Source organism: Rhincodon typus, chromosome 24 (assembly GCF_021869965.1).
Source record: "Rhincodon typus isolate 14 chromosome 24, sRhiTyp1.1, whole genome shotgun sequence".
Taxonomy (NCBI): Eukaryota; Metazoa; Chordata; class Chondrichthyes; order Orectolobiformes; family Rhincodontidae; genus Rhincodon; species Rhincodon typus.
The window spans coordinates 1,511,691-1,527,660 of NC_063355.1; the positions used below are offsets into that span (position 1 = coordinate 1,511,691).

At 45.4% G+C, this 15,970-nt stretch overlaps 1 protein-coding gene across 2 annotated transcripts in view; it reads left to right on the top strand.

Moving 5' to 3' along the window:
• si:dkey-91m11.5 (PH_BCR_vertebrate and RhoGAP_Bcr domain-containing protein) overlaps positions 1-15,970 on the top strand; it is a 422,142-nt gene that overhangs the window by 357,344 nt on the left and 48,828 nt on the right. For both annotated transcript variants that reach the window (XM_048611239.1, XM_048611240.1), the window contains one exon: positions 13,541-13,650. In XM_048611239.1, coding sequence (XP_048467196.1) covers positions 13,541-13,650 — 110 coding nt within the window. The remainder of the gene's footprint in view (positions 1-13,540; positions 13,651-15,970) is intronic.

Genomic DNA, 15,970 nt, shown 5'->3' on the forward strand with positions numbered 1-15,970 from the left:
CAGTGGTGGGGAAGCTGCTGGAGAAGATACTGAGGGATAGGATCTCTTTCCATTTGGAAGAAAATGGGCTTATTAGTGATAGGCAGCATGGTTTTGTGCAGGGAAGGTCATGTCTTACCAACTTGATAGAATTCTTTGAGGAAGTGACAAAGTTGATAGATGAGGGAAGGACTGTGGATGTCATATACATGGACTTCAGTTAGGCATTTGATAAGGTTCTCCATGGTAGGCTGATGGAGAAAGTCAAGTCGCATGGGGTCCAGGGTGTACTAGCTAGATGGATAGAGAACTGGGTGGGCAACAGGAGACAGAGAGTTGTAGTGGAAGGGAGTTTCTCAAAATGGAGAACTGTGACCAGTGGTGTTCCACAGGGATCCATGTTGGGACCACTGTTGTTTGTGATGTACATAAATGATCTGGAGGAAGGTATAGATGGTCTGATTAGCAAGTTTGCAGATGACACTAAGATTGGTGGAGTAGCAGATAGTGAAGGGGACTGTCGGAGAATGCAGCAGAATATAGATAGATTGGAGAGTTGGGCGGAGAAATGGCAGATGGAGTTCAATCCAGGCAAATGCGAGGTGATGCATTTTGGAAGATCCAATTCAAGAGCGAACTATATGGTAAATGGAAAAGCCCTGGGGAAAATTGATGCACAGAGAGATGTGGGTGTTCAGGTCCATTGTACCCTGAAGGTAGCAACACAGGTCGATAGAGTGGTGAACAACGCAAATGGCATGCTTTCATTCATCAGACGGGGTATTGAGTACAAGAGTTGGCAGGTCATGTTGCAGTTGTATAGGACTTTGGTTTGACCACATTTGGAATACTGCGTACAGTTCTGGTCGCCACATTACCAAAAGGATGTGGATGCTTTGGAGAGGGTGCAGAGAGGAGGTTCACCAGGATGTTGCCTGGTATGGAGGGCGCTAGCTACGAAGAGAGGTTGAGTAGATTAGGATTATTTACATTAGAAAGATGGAGGTTGAGGGGGGACCTGATTGAGGTCTACAAGATCATGAGAGATATAGACAGGGTGGATAGCAAGAAGCTTTTTCCCAGAGTGGGGGACTCAATTGCTAGGGGTCACGATTTCAAGGTGAGAGGGGAAAAGTTTAAGGGAGATATGCGTGGAAAGTTCTTTACGCAGAGGATGGTGGGTGCCTGGAACGCATTGGCAGCAGAGGTGGTAGAGGTGGGCACGATAGCATCATTTAAGATGTATCTAGACAGATACATGAATGGGCAAGGAGCAGAGGGATACAGATCCTTGGAAAATAGGCGACAGGTTTAGATAGAGGATCTGGATCGGCGCAGGCTTGGAAGGCTGAACGGCCTGTTCCTGTGCTGTAATTTTCTTTGTTCTTTGTTCTTTGTTCTATACCAATAAGCATAGAAGTTGAGACGTCATGTTAAGGTTGTACAGGACATTGGTGAGGCCTCTTCTGGAATACTGTGTCCAGTTCTGGTTGCCCAGTTATGGAAAGGATATTATCAAGCTGGAGAGGGCTCAGAAGAGATTTACAAGGATGTTGCTGGGTATGGAAGGTTTGAAGAAAGACTGAATAGGCTGGGACTCTTTTCACTGGGGCATAGGAAGGTGAGAGGCGACCTGATTGAACTTTATAAAATAATGAGAGGTTTAGATAGCATTAATGGTAGTTGTCTTTTCCCTAGGCTGGGGGATTTCAAGACTCGGGGACACATTTTTAAGGTGAGAGGAGAGAGATTTAAAAAAGACATGAGGGGAAAATATTTTACACAGAGGGTGGTTCGTGTGTCGAATGAACTTCCTGAGGAATTGGTGGATGCAGGTACAATTATAATGTTTAAAAGATATTTGGATAAGTACACGAATAGGAAAGATTTGGAGAGATATGGGCCAGGAGCAGACAGGTTGGAGTAGTTTAGTTTGGAATTATGTTCGACTTAGACTAGTTGGACCAAAGGGTCAATTTTCTGTGCTGTATGACTCTGACTCTATGAGCCTGTAAGTTGCAACAGTGCATCTGATAGAAAGACTAATAACCACACATAAGGATATTATTCAGCTGATAAAGTCCATGCCAGCTCTGTGTAGAGCAGTGCAGTCTAACTGCAGTTCCCAACTATTACCTGGAAACGCTGCAAGTTTATTTCCCTCAAGTGTCTATCCAATTTCCTTTTGAAATCACCCTCTTTCAGCAGTCTCATAGCGACTTCCTAGTTATTTCCATCCACTATATAAAAAGATGTTCCTCAATCGCTTCCAACTCTTGCCCAAAATCTCAAATCTTTGTCCTCTATTCCATGCAACATCAAAAAATGAGAACAACTTTTAGCTACCTTATCTAAATCTGTCATAATTTTATATGAATCAAACCACTCTCCCCTCAATATGCTTTGCTCCAAGGAGAACAATCTCAGCATTTCCAACGTTCTTGTCGTTCTGGAATCCTTCTGGTAAAATGCCTCTGCAATTTCTCGAGGATCATCACATCTTTCCTGAACTGGATACAGTACTCTAGTTGTGGCCTAACCAGAGCTTTATAAAGGTTGGGTATATCTACCTTGCTTTTGTATTCAACAGCTTTATTTCTAAAGCCCAAGTTTCTAAGTTGTCTATCAATATATCCTGCTACCTTCAAAGACCTATGTATATGACCCAGGTCCCTCAGTCCCTGCACATGCTTTAGACCCATGTTCATAACTCTGTATTGCCTCTCCCTATTCTTTCTGCCAAAATGCATCACGTAGAAAATAGGAGCGGGAGTAGGCCCTTCAGGTCTTCTCCACCATTCAATGTGATCATACTTAACAGCCGGGGATCAGTTAGCTCATTTTGCTGGACAGCTAATTTGTAACACATTGTGATGCCAACAGTGTGGATTCAGTTTCCACACCAGTTGAAGTTACCGTGAAGGACTCTCCTCAACCTCTACCCTCACTGAGGCATGGTGACCCTCAGGTTAAACCACCATCAGTCATCTCTCTCTAATGAGAGAGCAACTCTGTGGCCCTCTGGGACTCTGGCAACTTTACCTCTTTATTTTAACCTTGCTTATCATCAACTCTGTACCCTGTTCCCACTTTCTCCTCATACCCTTTGATTCCTTTAGCCTGAGAAACTAAATATAATTCCTTCTTGAAAACATCTCTGTATTTACCTCAAGTGCTTTCTGTGACACAGAATTCTACAAGTGCACCACTCTCTTGGAGAAGAAATTTCTCCTCATTTCAGTCATGGATGGCCTATCCCTTATCATTAAACTGTGATCTCTTGATGTTCTGGACTCTGGTCATCAGCAAAATCCTTCCTGCATTTACCCTGTCTAACCCTGCTAGAATGTTACTAGTTTCTATGAGATTCCCCCCTCGTTATTTGAACTCCAGAGAATATAGTCCTAACCGATCCAGTCTCTGTTCATATTGTCAGCCCTGTCATCCCAGGAATCGGTCTGGTAAACCTTTGTTGCACTCCCTCCAAAGCCCAGACATCCTTTCTCATAAGGAGACCAAAATTCCTGTCACTTGCAACTGTTAAATTCTATCTACACTTGTCTGCCCATTCTGCCAGCCTGTCCTAAGTCCTGTTGGAGTTGATAGTTGTGAGAATAATAGCGTTGTAATAGTAGGGGATTTTAACATTCCAAACATAGACTGGGACTGCCATAGTGTTAAGACCTTAGATGGAGAGGAATTTGTTAAGTGTGTTCAGAAAACATTTCTCAATCGATGTGTAAATGGTCCTACTAGAGAACGGGTAAAACTCAACCTCCTCTTGGGGAAATGTGGCAGGGCAAGTGACTGACAACCAAGGGCAAGATTTATACAGTTCACGGTAGGGGCCTGGGTGTTATTGTGTTACAGTGGATGAGGTGTTAGTGGGGGAGCAGTTTGGGACAGTGATCATAATTCTATTGGTTTTTAAACAGTTATGGAAAAGGATAGACCTGGCTACAAGTTAAAGTTCTAAATTGGGACAAGGCTAATTTTGACCGTTACAGACAGGAATTTTGAAAATTGACTGGGGGAGGCTGTTTGCAGGTAAAGGGACATCTGGCAAGTGGGAGGCTTCAAAAGTGAGATAACGCGCGTTCAGGGCCATTATGTTCTTTTTAATGTGAAGGGCAAGGCTGGCAGGAGCAGGGAACACAGGATGACTAGAGATATTGTGGTTCTGATTTTAAAAATAAGGAGGAAGCATAGAGAGTCATGGAGTCATAGAGCACAGAAACAGACCCTTCAGTCTAACTTGTCTATGCCAATAAAGTTTCCCAAACTAAACTAGTCCCATTTGCCTGCATTTAGCCCATATCCCTCTAAACCTTTCCTATTCTTATACCTATCCAAATGTCTTTTAAATGTTGTAACTGTACCTGCTTCTACAACTTACTCTGGCAGTTCATTCCACACATGAACCACCCTCCGTGCGAAAAAGTTGCCCCCAGGTCCCTTTTAAACCTTTCTCCTTAAAAATATGCCCCCTAGTTTTAAACTCCCCCACCTAAGGATAAGATCTTTGCTGTTATCTATGCCCCTGTTGATTTTATAAACCTCAGTAAGGTCACCCTTCAAACTTGTGTGCTCCAGTGGAAAAAGTCCCAGCCTATCCAGCCCCTCCTGATAACTTAAATCTTCCAGACTTGGCAATATCCTGGCGAATCTTTTCTGAACCCACTCCAGTTGAATAATATCTTTCCAATGGCAGAATGACCCAAACTGTACAGAGTACTCCAAAAGTGGCCTCACCAATGTCCTCTACAACTTCAACATGACATCCCAACTTCTATGCTCAGTGTTCTGAGTAATGAAGGCAAGCGTTTCTAAACACCTTCTTAATCACCCCTTCTACCTGTGATGCAACTGTAAACGAACTATGTACCTGAACCCCTAGGTCTCTCTGTTTGACAGCCCTACCCAGGCCCCTCCCATGAACTATATAAATCTTGCCCTTGTTTGTTTTACCAAAATGCAATACCTCGCTTTATCCAGTTTGAACTCAATCTGCCACTCCTTAGCCCGTTGGCCCAATTGATTAAGATCTCTTTGAAGAAGGTTTTGATGTCATCCTCAACCTTACTAACCATTCCTCCTAAATTCTGAAGTGAATCCCTTGAGGAGTATAGGGGCTGTAGGAGTACACTTAAGAGGAAAATCAGAAGGACATTAAAGGGGACATGAAATAACTGTGACAGATAAGGTAACAGAGAATCCAAAGAAATTCTACAAATATATTGAGGGCAAAAGAGTAACTAACGTGAGAATAGAGCCCCAGAAAGATCAACGAGGTTGTCTATGTGTGGCGTCACAGGAGATGGGTCAGATCTTAAACAAATTTTTCTCATTAGTATTTACCATGGAGAAAGACATGGAAGCTACGGAACTCAGGGAAGAAAATAGTAATGTCTTGAAAAAGTATACATTACCAAACAGTAAGTCCAGGAGGTCTTAAAATCCATAAAAGTAGATAAATTCCTGGGATCTGATCAAGTGTATCCCAGGACATTATAGGATATTAAGGAAGAAATTGTGGGGCCCCTAGCAGAAATATTTGTATCATCGACAGCCATGGGTGAAGTGTTGGAAGAATGGAGGGTGGCTAATGTTGTGCCATTATTTAAGAAAAGCTGCAAGGTAAAGCCAGGGATCTACAGACCAGTGAGTCTAATATCAGTGATGAGTAAGTTATTGGAGGTGATTCTGAGACAGAGGATCTCCATGCATTTGAGACAGCAAAGTTAGGAATAGTCAGCACGGTTTTGTGTGTAGGAAATTGTGTCTCACAGATTTGACTTTTTTGAAAAGGTGACTAAAAAGATAGATGAGGGCATGTGGCAGACGTTGTCTACGTGGACTTCAACAAGGCCTTCGACAAGATACCGCGTGACTGGTTAGAAAGGTTAGATCGCATGGAATCCAGGGAGAGCTAGCTAATTGAGTACAATATTGGCTTGACGGTTGAAAGGTTGTTCAGTTTAGAGGCCTGTGACAAATGGTGTACCACAAGGATTGTGCTGGGTCTATTATTGTTTGTCATTCATACAAACAATTTGGATGAGAATATAAGAGGCATGGTTACTAAGTTTGATGATGACACCAAAATTGGTGGTATAGTGGACATTGAAGAAGGTTATCTAAAAGTACAATGATCAACTGGGCCAGTGGACCAAGGAATGGCAGGTGGAGTTTAGTTCAGATAAATGCAAGATGTTACATTTTGGTAAGGCACACCAGGGCAGGACTTACATAGTTAATGGTAGGGTCCTGGGGAGTATTGTTGAACAGAGACACCTGTGAGTGCATGTACATAGTTTCTTGAAAGTGGCGTCACAGGTAGACAGGGTGGTGAAGAAGGCATTTGGCGTGCTTGCCTTCATCAGTCAGAGCTTTGAGTACAGGAGTTGGGATATCATGTTGCAGCTGTACAGGACATTGGTGAGGCCACATTTGGAGTGCTGCATACAATTCTGGTCACCCTGCTACAGGAACGATTTTGTTAAACTCGAAAGGGTGCCAAAAAGGTTTACAAGAATGTTACCTAGACTGAAAGGTTTAAGTTAAAAGGAAAGACTGGAAAGGCTGAAATATTTTATCCCTGGAGCATAGTTGGTTGAGTTGGCCTTATAGAGGTATATAAAATCATAAGGGGCATAGATAAGGCGAATAGCCAAAGCCTTTTCCCCAGGGTCGAAGAGTCCAAAGCAAGAGGGCATAGGTTTAAGATGAGAGGGGTAGGATTTAAAAGAGACCTGAGGGGCAACCTTTTCACACAGGGTGATGCATATATGAAACAAGCTACCAGAGGAAGTGGTAGAGGCAACATTTAAAAGGCATATATACAGATACCAGCTTCATTGTGTACCATACCTCAAAGTTTGTCATCTTCACCAAATTTTGAAACTGTACTCAGTATTGCAATATTTAAGTATTTCGTCCCGTTAGTGGCCCCTGAGGAACATGCTGTCTACCATTTGCCAATCCAAAAACTACCATTTACCACTACAAAACATCCTAGCCGTCTCGACACTTGCCTCTGAGTCACTTCTGAGCTTAGGGAACACTTTGGGATCACTGGCACATGCTGTATTTAAACATTGATCCCAGGCTGCACCATGAGAGCCTCCAGACTGTGCAACTTTCTCTCTACAATTTCCACTGCAGCCCAGGGATTTGCGGTGTGAGTGGATGGGAAGGCATATGATGAAACCTCAAGAACATTGGCATTGGCAAAGACAACCACATTACCAATGGCATCTTTGGAGTAGTCCTAAATATATAAAAATCGATGTAAACAAGGAGCCACTGCTTTAAAAGTTTCCTACATTTTATTCACCATCAGAACTTTTAGTTTATTCATTCAAGCTTGATCAACTCTCTCCTAATTTGACTTTAAGTTCAAGATGCTTGTTCATCATTGGAGTTTGTCACTTTCAAACTTAATATGGAATTCATTCACATCACCAGTTCCTAGTGGATCTTTTACTACGAGATGACTAATTGGCCCTGCCTCATTGCATGGTATTAGATTTAAAATATCTGTCCCTAGTTAGTTCTCTAAATTATTGCTCCAGGAAACTCTCAAAAGCAGTCTACAACTAATCTTTTAGACCACCCTTGCCAATTTGCTTTCCATACTATATGAAGATTAACATTGTCTTTGTCACCATTATAACTACTGTTCGAGACTTAAAAAATTTTCCCAACAGCTTTTTCTGACTTGTACTATTTCAAATATCCACTCATACTGTTTCTGCATCATGATGTTCTGAGCCAGTATTCTCCACACTAATGTCTTTCTGACATCCTTACTATCGCAGCTACTACTGCTCCTTTGCCACTCTGAAATTTCTTTTAGAAATATTGTATATCCTTTGAATGTTTAATTCCTACCTTGATCATCATATCTCCTATGATGAAACCAAAATCAGTTATTTAAACCATTAGCACCTAGTGATGGTGCTGAGCTGCTGATGCTCTGTTTGGGCTAGCAGCTCTCAGGGTCAGATGGTCATCCTGCTCAAAATGACAACCCTGGTTGCAGATTATAAATGGGCTGCTGCTAGTACAATTGAAGCGGACCTGTGGCTGACTTACATGTCCAACTGTTGCCAGGATTCAATTGATAAAATTCTGCTTTTACCTTTCCACATATCTCAACATATTCATATGCATGGAATATTATAGGGGAACAAATAACTGTACTGGTATTTTCAATCCATTTAGTATTCCCTCCAATTTCTCTTGTATATGTTTTCTTGTTTGCAGTTGATTTTTATACATTTGGGACAACTCTAAGGATGCCATTGCCAATGTGGTTGCCCTTGCCACTGCCAGTGTCCGTAAGGTTTCATCATGTCTTACCACCCACCCACACCTCACCAACATCCCCCTCAACCCCCACACTCATTCCATTGTTTGCTTTACATTTCCATTCTTACAACCCACTCCACTCGCACCATTTGTAATATGAGCAGACTCTTTATGCCACATTGGGCAATTCTTCACTATCAGGAGAATAGCTTTTCCCTTAACTCCAATATTTTTATAACTAATACACAGAAGTGCTCTTTTTTTAAATAACCCTCTGATTTTTATTTCCTGGAATACGAGCAGCTGTGTCCTGGAGTTTAATGTCTAATTTATTAAGAAACCAAGCAATCCATGAGGACTGACAATCCTATTCAAGTCGGTATAGCACATGGTTTATTGCTGAGCCTTCATGTTTCTGGATTTAATCTTAAGGGACAAAACCACAGCACACTACAATTAATAATCAATGCAATCAATGCTAGCATTCAACATAGTAGGAACTGCAGATGCTGGAGAATCTGAGATAACAAGGTGTAGAGCTGGATGAACACAGCAGGCCAAGCAGCATCAGAGGAGCAGGAAGGCTGACGTTTCAGGCCTAGACCCTTCTTCAGAAATGGGGGAGGGGAAGGGGGTTCTGAAGTAAATAGGGAGAGAGGGGGAGGCGGATAGAAGATGGATAGAGGAGAAGATAGATGGAGAGGAGATAGACAGATCAAAGAAGCGGGGATGGAGCCAGTAAAGGTGAGTGTAGGTGGGGAGTTAGGGAGGAGATAGGTCAGTCCAGAGAGGACGGACAGGTCAAGGGGGCGGGATGAGGTTAGTAGGTAGGAGATGGGGGTGGGGCTTGAGGTGGGAGGAGGGGATAGGTGGGAGGAAGGACAGGTTAGGGAGGCAGGGACGAGCTGGGCTGGTTTTGGGATGCGGTAGGTGGAGGGGAGATTTTGAAGCTTGTGAAGTCCACATTGATACCATTGGGCTGCAGGGTTCGCAAGCGGAATATAAGCTGCTGTTCCTGCAACCTTCGGGTGGCATCGTTGTGGCACTGCAGGAGGCCCAGGATAGACATGTCGTCTGCGGAATGGGAGGGGCAGTTGAAATGGTTCACGACTGGGAGGTGCAGTTGTTTAGTACGAACCGAGCGTAGGTGTTCTGCAAAGCGGTCCTCAAGCTTCCACTTGGTTTCCTCGATGTAGAGGAGGCCACAATGGGAACAGCGGATGCAGTATACCACGTTAGCAGATGTGCAGGTGAACATCTGCTTGATGTGGAAAGTCTTCTTGGGGCCTGGGATAGGATTGGAGCAGGGAGGTGTTGGGGCAGGTGTAGCCCTTCCTGCGGTTGCAGGGAAAAGTGCCGGGTGCAGTGGGGCTGGAGGGGAGTGAGGAGCGGACAAGGGAGTCACGGAGAGAGTGGTCCCTTCAGAAAGCAGATAAGGGTGAGGAGGTAAAGATGTCTTTGGTGGTGGGGTCGGATTGCAGATGGCGGAAGTGTCGGAGGATGATGCGTTGGATCCGGAGGTTGGTGGGCTGGTACATGAGGACGAGGGGTATTCTGTTTTGGTTGTTATCGCGGTGAGGGGGTGTGAGTGATGAGTTGCAGGAAATGCGGGAGACACGATCGAAGGCGTTCTCGACCACTGAGCGGGGGGAGTTGCTGTCCTTGAAAAACGAGGACATCTGAGATGTACGGGAGTGGAATGCCTCATCCTGGGAGCAGATGCGGTGGAGGCGAAGGAATTGGGAATAGGGGATGGCATTTTTGCAGGAAGGTGGGTGGGAGGAGGTGTATTCCAGATAGCTGTGGGAGTCGGTGGGCTTGAAATGGATATCGGTTTCTAGGTGGTTGCCAGAGATGGAAACAGAGAGGTCCAGGAAGGAGAGAGAGGTATCAGAGATGGTCCAGGAGAACTTAAGGTTGGGGTGGAAGGTGTTGGTGAAGTGGATGAACAGTTCGAGCTCCTCGTGGGAGCACGAGGTGGCGCTGATACAGTCATCAATGTAACGGAGGAAGAGGTGGGGTTTAGGGCCAGTGTAGCTACGGAAGAGGGATTGTTCCACGTAACCTGCAAAGAGGCAGGCATAGCTTGGGCCCATGCAGGTACCCATAGCCACCCCCTTTGTCTGTAGGAAGTGGGAGGAATTGAAAGAGAAGTTGTTGAGAGTGAGGACGAGTTCAGCTAAGTAGATGAGGGTGTCAGTGGAAGGGGACTGGTCGGGCTTGCAGGACAGGAAGAAGCGGAGGGCCTTTAGGCCATCTCTATGGGGAATGCAGGTGTATAGGGACTGGACGTCCATGGTAAAGATGAGGTGTTGGGTACCGGGGAATTGGAAGTTCTGGAGGAGATGGAGGGCGTGGGTGGTGTCACGGACGTAGGTAGGGAGTTCCTGGACCAAGGTGGAGAAAATGGAGTCCAGATAGGTGGAGATAAGTTCGCTGGGGCAGGAGCAGGCGGAGACAATGGGTCGACCAGGGCAGTCAGGTTTGTGGATTTTGGGAAGGAGGTAGAAGCGGGCGGTGCCGGGTTGGGGAACGATGAGATTGGAGGCTGTGGGTGGGAGGTCACCTGAGGTGATGAGGTTGTGGATGTTTTGGCAGATGATGGTTTGGTGCTCGGGGATGGGGTCATGATCAAGGGGGCGGTAGGAAGAGGTGTCGGAGAGTTGGCGCCTGGCCTTGGCGATGTAGAGGTCAGTGCGCCATACTACAACTGCGCCTCCCCTGTCCGCGGGTTTTATGGTGAGGTTGGGATTGGAGCGGAGGGCTGCACGTTCTGCGGGGAAGAGGTTGGAGTGGGTGAGGGGGTGGAGAGGTTGAGGCGATTGATGTCTCGACAGCAGTTGGAAATGACGAGGTCAAGAGAGGGTAGGAGGCCTTTGGGTGGTGTCCAGAAGGAGGGGGTGTGTTGGAGGCGGGAGAAGGGGTCAGTAGAGGGAGGGTTAGGCTCACGGTTAAAGAAGTAAGGGCGGAGGCGGCGGAAAAACTGTTCAACGTCCAAGCGTGAGCAGTTTTCGTTGATGTGTGGGTGGAGGGGGACAAAGGTGAGCCCTTTACTGAGGACTGACCGTTTGTCCTCAGTAAGGGGGAGGTCTGGGGGGATGGTGAAGACTCGGCAGGGCTGGGTGCTGCTGTCTCCTCTGGAGCTGCTGGCTGTGGAGGCGATGGGTGGAGCGACGTCAGCGTCGGTGGTGGGCGGGAGTTGCGTTGGTGGTGGGTGGAGTTGCGCCAGCGTCGGTGGTGGGCGGCATTGTGTCGGCGTTGGTGGTGGGCGGAGTTGCGTCAGCAGTGGGCGGAGCGGTGTCGGTAGGCGCATCCTCAGTGTCTGTGGTGTTGGCCTCAGAAATGGAGGCGGTGGCATCAGCAGCGGTGTCGATGGCGTTCGCTGTCCCGGAAGTGGTGTACCCGGCGGCAGTGGTGGATGTGACGTCATCCGTGCGTGCTCTGAAAGTGGCCACATGGCCAATGGCGACCCTCCTCCCTCCGCATGGGCCCAAGCTATGCCTGCCTCTTTGTAGGTTACATGGAACAATCCCTCTTCTGTAGCTACACTAGCCCTAAACCCCACCTCTTCCTCCGTTACATTGATGACTGTATTGGCGCCGCCTCGTGCTCCCACGAGGAGCTCGAACTGTTCATCCACTTCACCAACACCTTCCACTCCCAGGTTGAGGCATTCCACTCCCATACATCTCAGATGTCCTTGTTTTTCAAGGACCGCATCTTCCCCCCTTCAGTGGTCGAGAATGCCCTCGATCGTGTCTCCCGCATTTCCCGCAACTCATCCTTGAAACCCCCTCCCAGCAATAACAACCAAAACAGAATACCCCTCGTCCTCACGTACCACCCCACCAACCTCCGGATCCAACGCATCATCCTCCAACACTTCTGCCATCTGCAATCCGACCCCACCACCAAAGACATTTTTCCCTCCCCCCTCCCCCGCTTTATCTGCTTTCCGAAGGGACCACTCTCTCCGTGACTCCCTTGTCCGCTCCTCACTCCCCTCCAGCCCCACCACACCCGGCACTTTTCGCTGCAACCGCAGGAAGTGCTACACCTGCCCCGACACCTCCACCCTCACCCCTATCCCAGGCCCCAAGAAGACTTTCCACATCAAGCAGAAGTTCACCTGCACATCTGCTAATGTGGTATACTGCATCCGCTGTTTCCGTTGTGGCCTCCTCTACATTGGGGAAACCAAGCGGAGGCTTGGGGACCGCTTTGCAGCACACCTACGCTCGGTTCGTTCTAAACAACTGCATCTCCCTGTCGTGAACCATTTCAACTCCCCCTCCCATTCCTCAGACGACATGTCCATCCTGGGCCTTCTGCAGTGCCACAACGATGCCACCCGAAGGTTGCAGGAACAGCAACTCATATTCCGCTTGCGAACCCTGCAGCCCAATGGTATCAATGTGGACTTCACAAGCTTCAAAATCTCCCCTCCACCTACCGCATCCCAAAACCAGCCCAGCTCGTCCCCGCCTCCCTAACCTGTCCTTCCTCCCACCTATCCACTCCTCCCACCTCAAGCCCCACCCCCATCTCCTACCTACTAACCTCATCCCACCTCTTTGACCTGTCTATCTCCTCTCCACCTATCTTCTCCTCTATCCATCTTCTATCCGCCTCCCCCTCTCTCCCTATTTATTTCAGAACCCCCTTCCCCTCTCCCATTTCTGAAGAAGGGTCTAGGCCCAAAACGTCAGCCTTCCTGCTCCTCTGATGCTGCTTGGCCTGCTGTGTTTATCCAGCTCTACACCTTGTTGTCTCTAGCGTTGAGCATGCCTAGGTTAGGCTCAGTGTTGATTTGATAGCTGCAGAATAAGGCTCCTTTGATAGCCAGACGAGCATTCTGTTTATGCCAGTGTATCATTTTATTTCCAGTACCAGAAATTAGCTTCCCAAAGATTAAGTTTGTGCCAAATTAGATGCTTTGTGATCAAAACATTCTGGGAATAGGATTAAATTTTTTAAACTGACTGTTCTTAGGACCCCTGCAGTCAGCCATTAATGTGACAGATCTGTTTCTCATTTTATTTTCTCTAATTGGCTGAAATTAAATCTAGGTAATGGATAAGAAAGGACAGTGTCTAACTTTTTTTTTACTGTAGTACCAGATTGATGATTCCATATGTCCAAAAGTTAGTAAACAGCTTAGATTATTTAATAAACTTGCACTTTCTGAGTTATTCTGAGTCACTTTTTACAATATGTCCAAAAATCAGAATTGTTTACTCTTCCCTAGATTGAGGTGAAGTTATCGATGAAATTTACCAGTCGGGAGTTCAGTTTGAAACGGATGCCATCTCGAAAACAAACTGGAGTCTTTGGTGTAAAGATCGCAATCGTCACCAAGTGAGTAAGCTGTAACTTATCAATAATACTGCATGCTTCCAAATTTCAAAACTGCAATTATCTTATGGTTTAACGAATAGATGCACTACAACCCTTCAAAACTACAAGGTTGTTGAGTTCTTGTTCTATTCAGCTGTTTTCAGGAGATTTGCCACAATTGATCTTTGTGCCTCAGGCTAAGGAGAAGAAACCAATCCCCAGTAAAGAAGGGAGAAATGTGGGAAGCTGAAAAGGGGGAGAATTAGTACAAATAAAGTGCTGCTAGATAAATTAATGGGATTAAGGGTTACAGTTCGGACTTCTAGATCCTGCCAGGAAGAGGCAGGGGGCAGGCAGTTATTTGCTAAATTTAGTGCTGCTGACCAGCATGCCAGTTTCCTTCTTCTTCACTACTGATGATCTTCATCAAGATCGGAAAAATTGGGCTTTGGCAAACTGCCCAATTGAAGAAGTTAAGGAGCTTGTCTGAATTTGTTGTGGGTCTGCTTGGGATTTAATTGGGATATGTGAGTTGCACACTGGGTCAGTAGTATACCTAGTGCAAGGAGCTGGCACCATAATGGGTGCCAGACATAGCTACAACATAAATTTATATAAGCAATGGCTTTGCACTAGTTACAAGGAGTGAAAGGTTATTGGGGTTGGTGGAACTGTAGATATGAGATTACATCAGACCCTAGGAACTGAACGGCCTCCATTCCTTGCTCATTTGTTTGTATGACCTTGTGCATTCTGCTGGTGCAGTGAGTCATTATGTCCCTTCATTCCCTGGAAGCTAAAAGAGCTGAGGACAAGACAGTCATCAGTTGGCAGTTGGAATGTGTTCCTTTTATTTTCACTGTAGTGGCAAAGAGGGGCAAGTTCCACTGCAGGAGAAGCAAAGCACCAGGCATGAAAAGACAGCAGAAAAAGTTGAGGGACAGGAAGGCATTGTGTCAACATTTGAACATCGATCTACCTGAATATTTTAGAGAGCGAATTATGGCAGGAAAATGTGCCTGTCCAGGCAAATGATCACTGAGATTTGTTCCTCATCATGGTAGTTGTCACTTCTCATTGCTCTGCTTACCATGCCCTCATATCAGCTGACAGTGCCAATCAAAGTCTTTGCCTCTGGCTCCTTTGAAGGATTAGCTGCAGACCTGGGCAGTATCCTGCAAATGAAAACACACGACTGCATATTCACAGGCTTCAGATGCCTTATTCTGGTCATTCTTTGCTCTTTCTTTTCTATCTGTCCAATCTATTGACCTGCCACGTGTCTGTGTGTAATTGCAAGCTTTTTCTTTAAGTTTGATACTATCTTTAACATTTTGAGTGAACTACAGATGGTGGGTCTGTCCATTGGAATTTTTCTTACTCAGTGAAATGTATCTATTCTGTGCTTTCTGAAATTTCCACTTAAATGTTTGCCACTACATCTCTATTGGCCTATCTTTAACCTAATTTGCCAGTTTACTTTAGCTACTTTGCATTCTTGACCTCATAATTGCCCTTATTTAAATTTAACAAAATAGTCTTGGACCCATTTCTCTAGTTCTCGAACTCAGTTTAAAATGCAATTATATTATGGTCATTGCTATCTAGGTTTGTGAGATTATTAATGAGACCTACCCTGTTGCACAGTATCAGACCTAGGATAGCCAGCTTCATAGTCAGGTCTCGAACATACTGCTCTAAGAATCTATCCCACATAGATTCTGTGAACTCCTCATAGAGACTTCCTTTGCCTATCCAACTTTACCAGTAAATGTGTAGATCAAAATTCCCCATGATTATTGACATGCCTTTCTGACGAACTGTCATTATTTCTTCCTTTATGCTCCACCCTGTCATGTTGCTACTGTTAGGATTCTGTACAACACCCTCACAAGTAAATTTTTGCCTTTAACATTTGTCATTTCGTCCCCAACTGTTTCCACAGATTCATTTCCTCAAATTGGGTCCTACTCCTACATTGTGCTCGTACTATCATTAACTAATAGAGCCATCCCTCCACCCTTTCCTAATTTCCTGTGCCCTTCAAGATTTAGGTCCCAGTTAATGTTGTCTGCAGCCATATCTTTGTAGTGGCGACCAGATCATACTTATTAATTTGTATTTGCTCTCTCGGTTCATCTGTCTTATTTCAAATGTCATGTGCATTCAAATGCAGAGCCTTTAGTTTTACTCTCTTTGTAAATTCTGTCTTTTCTGTTGATTAACTCTTAGATTTCTAACCTCTGTCCTTTCCTGTCATGGTCAGTTTATCATTTCCTGAACCATACTCTGGTGGAGATGGGCCCATTGGTACAAATCCCATTTTATGCTTTCGCAAACC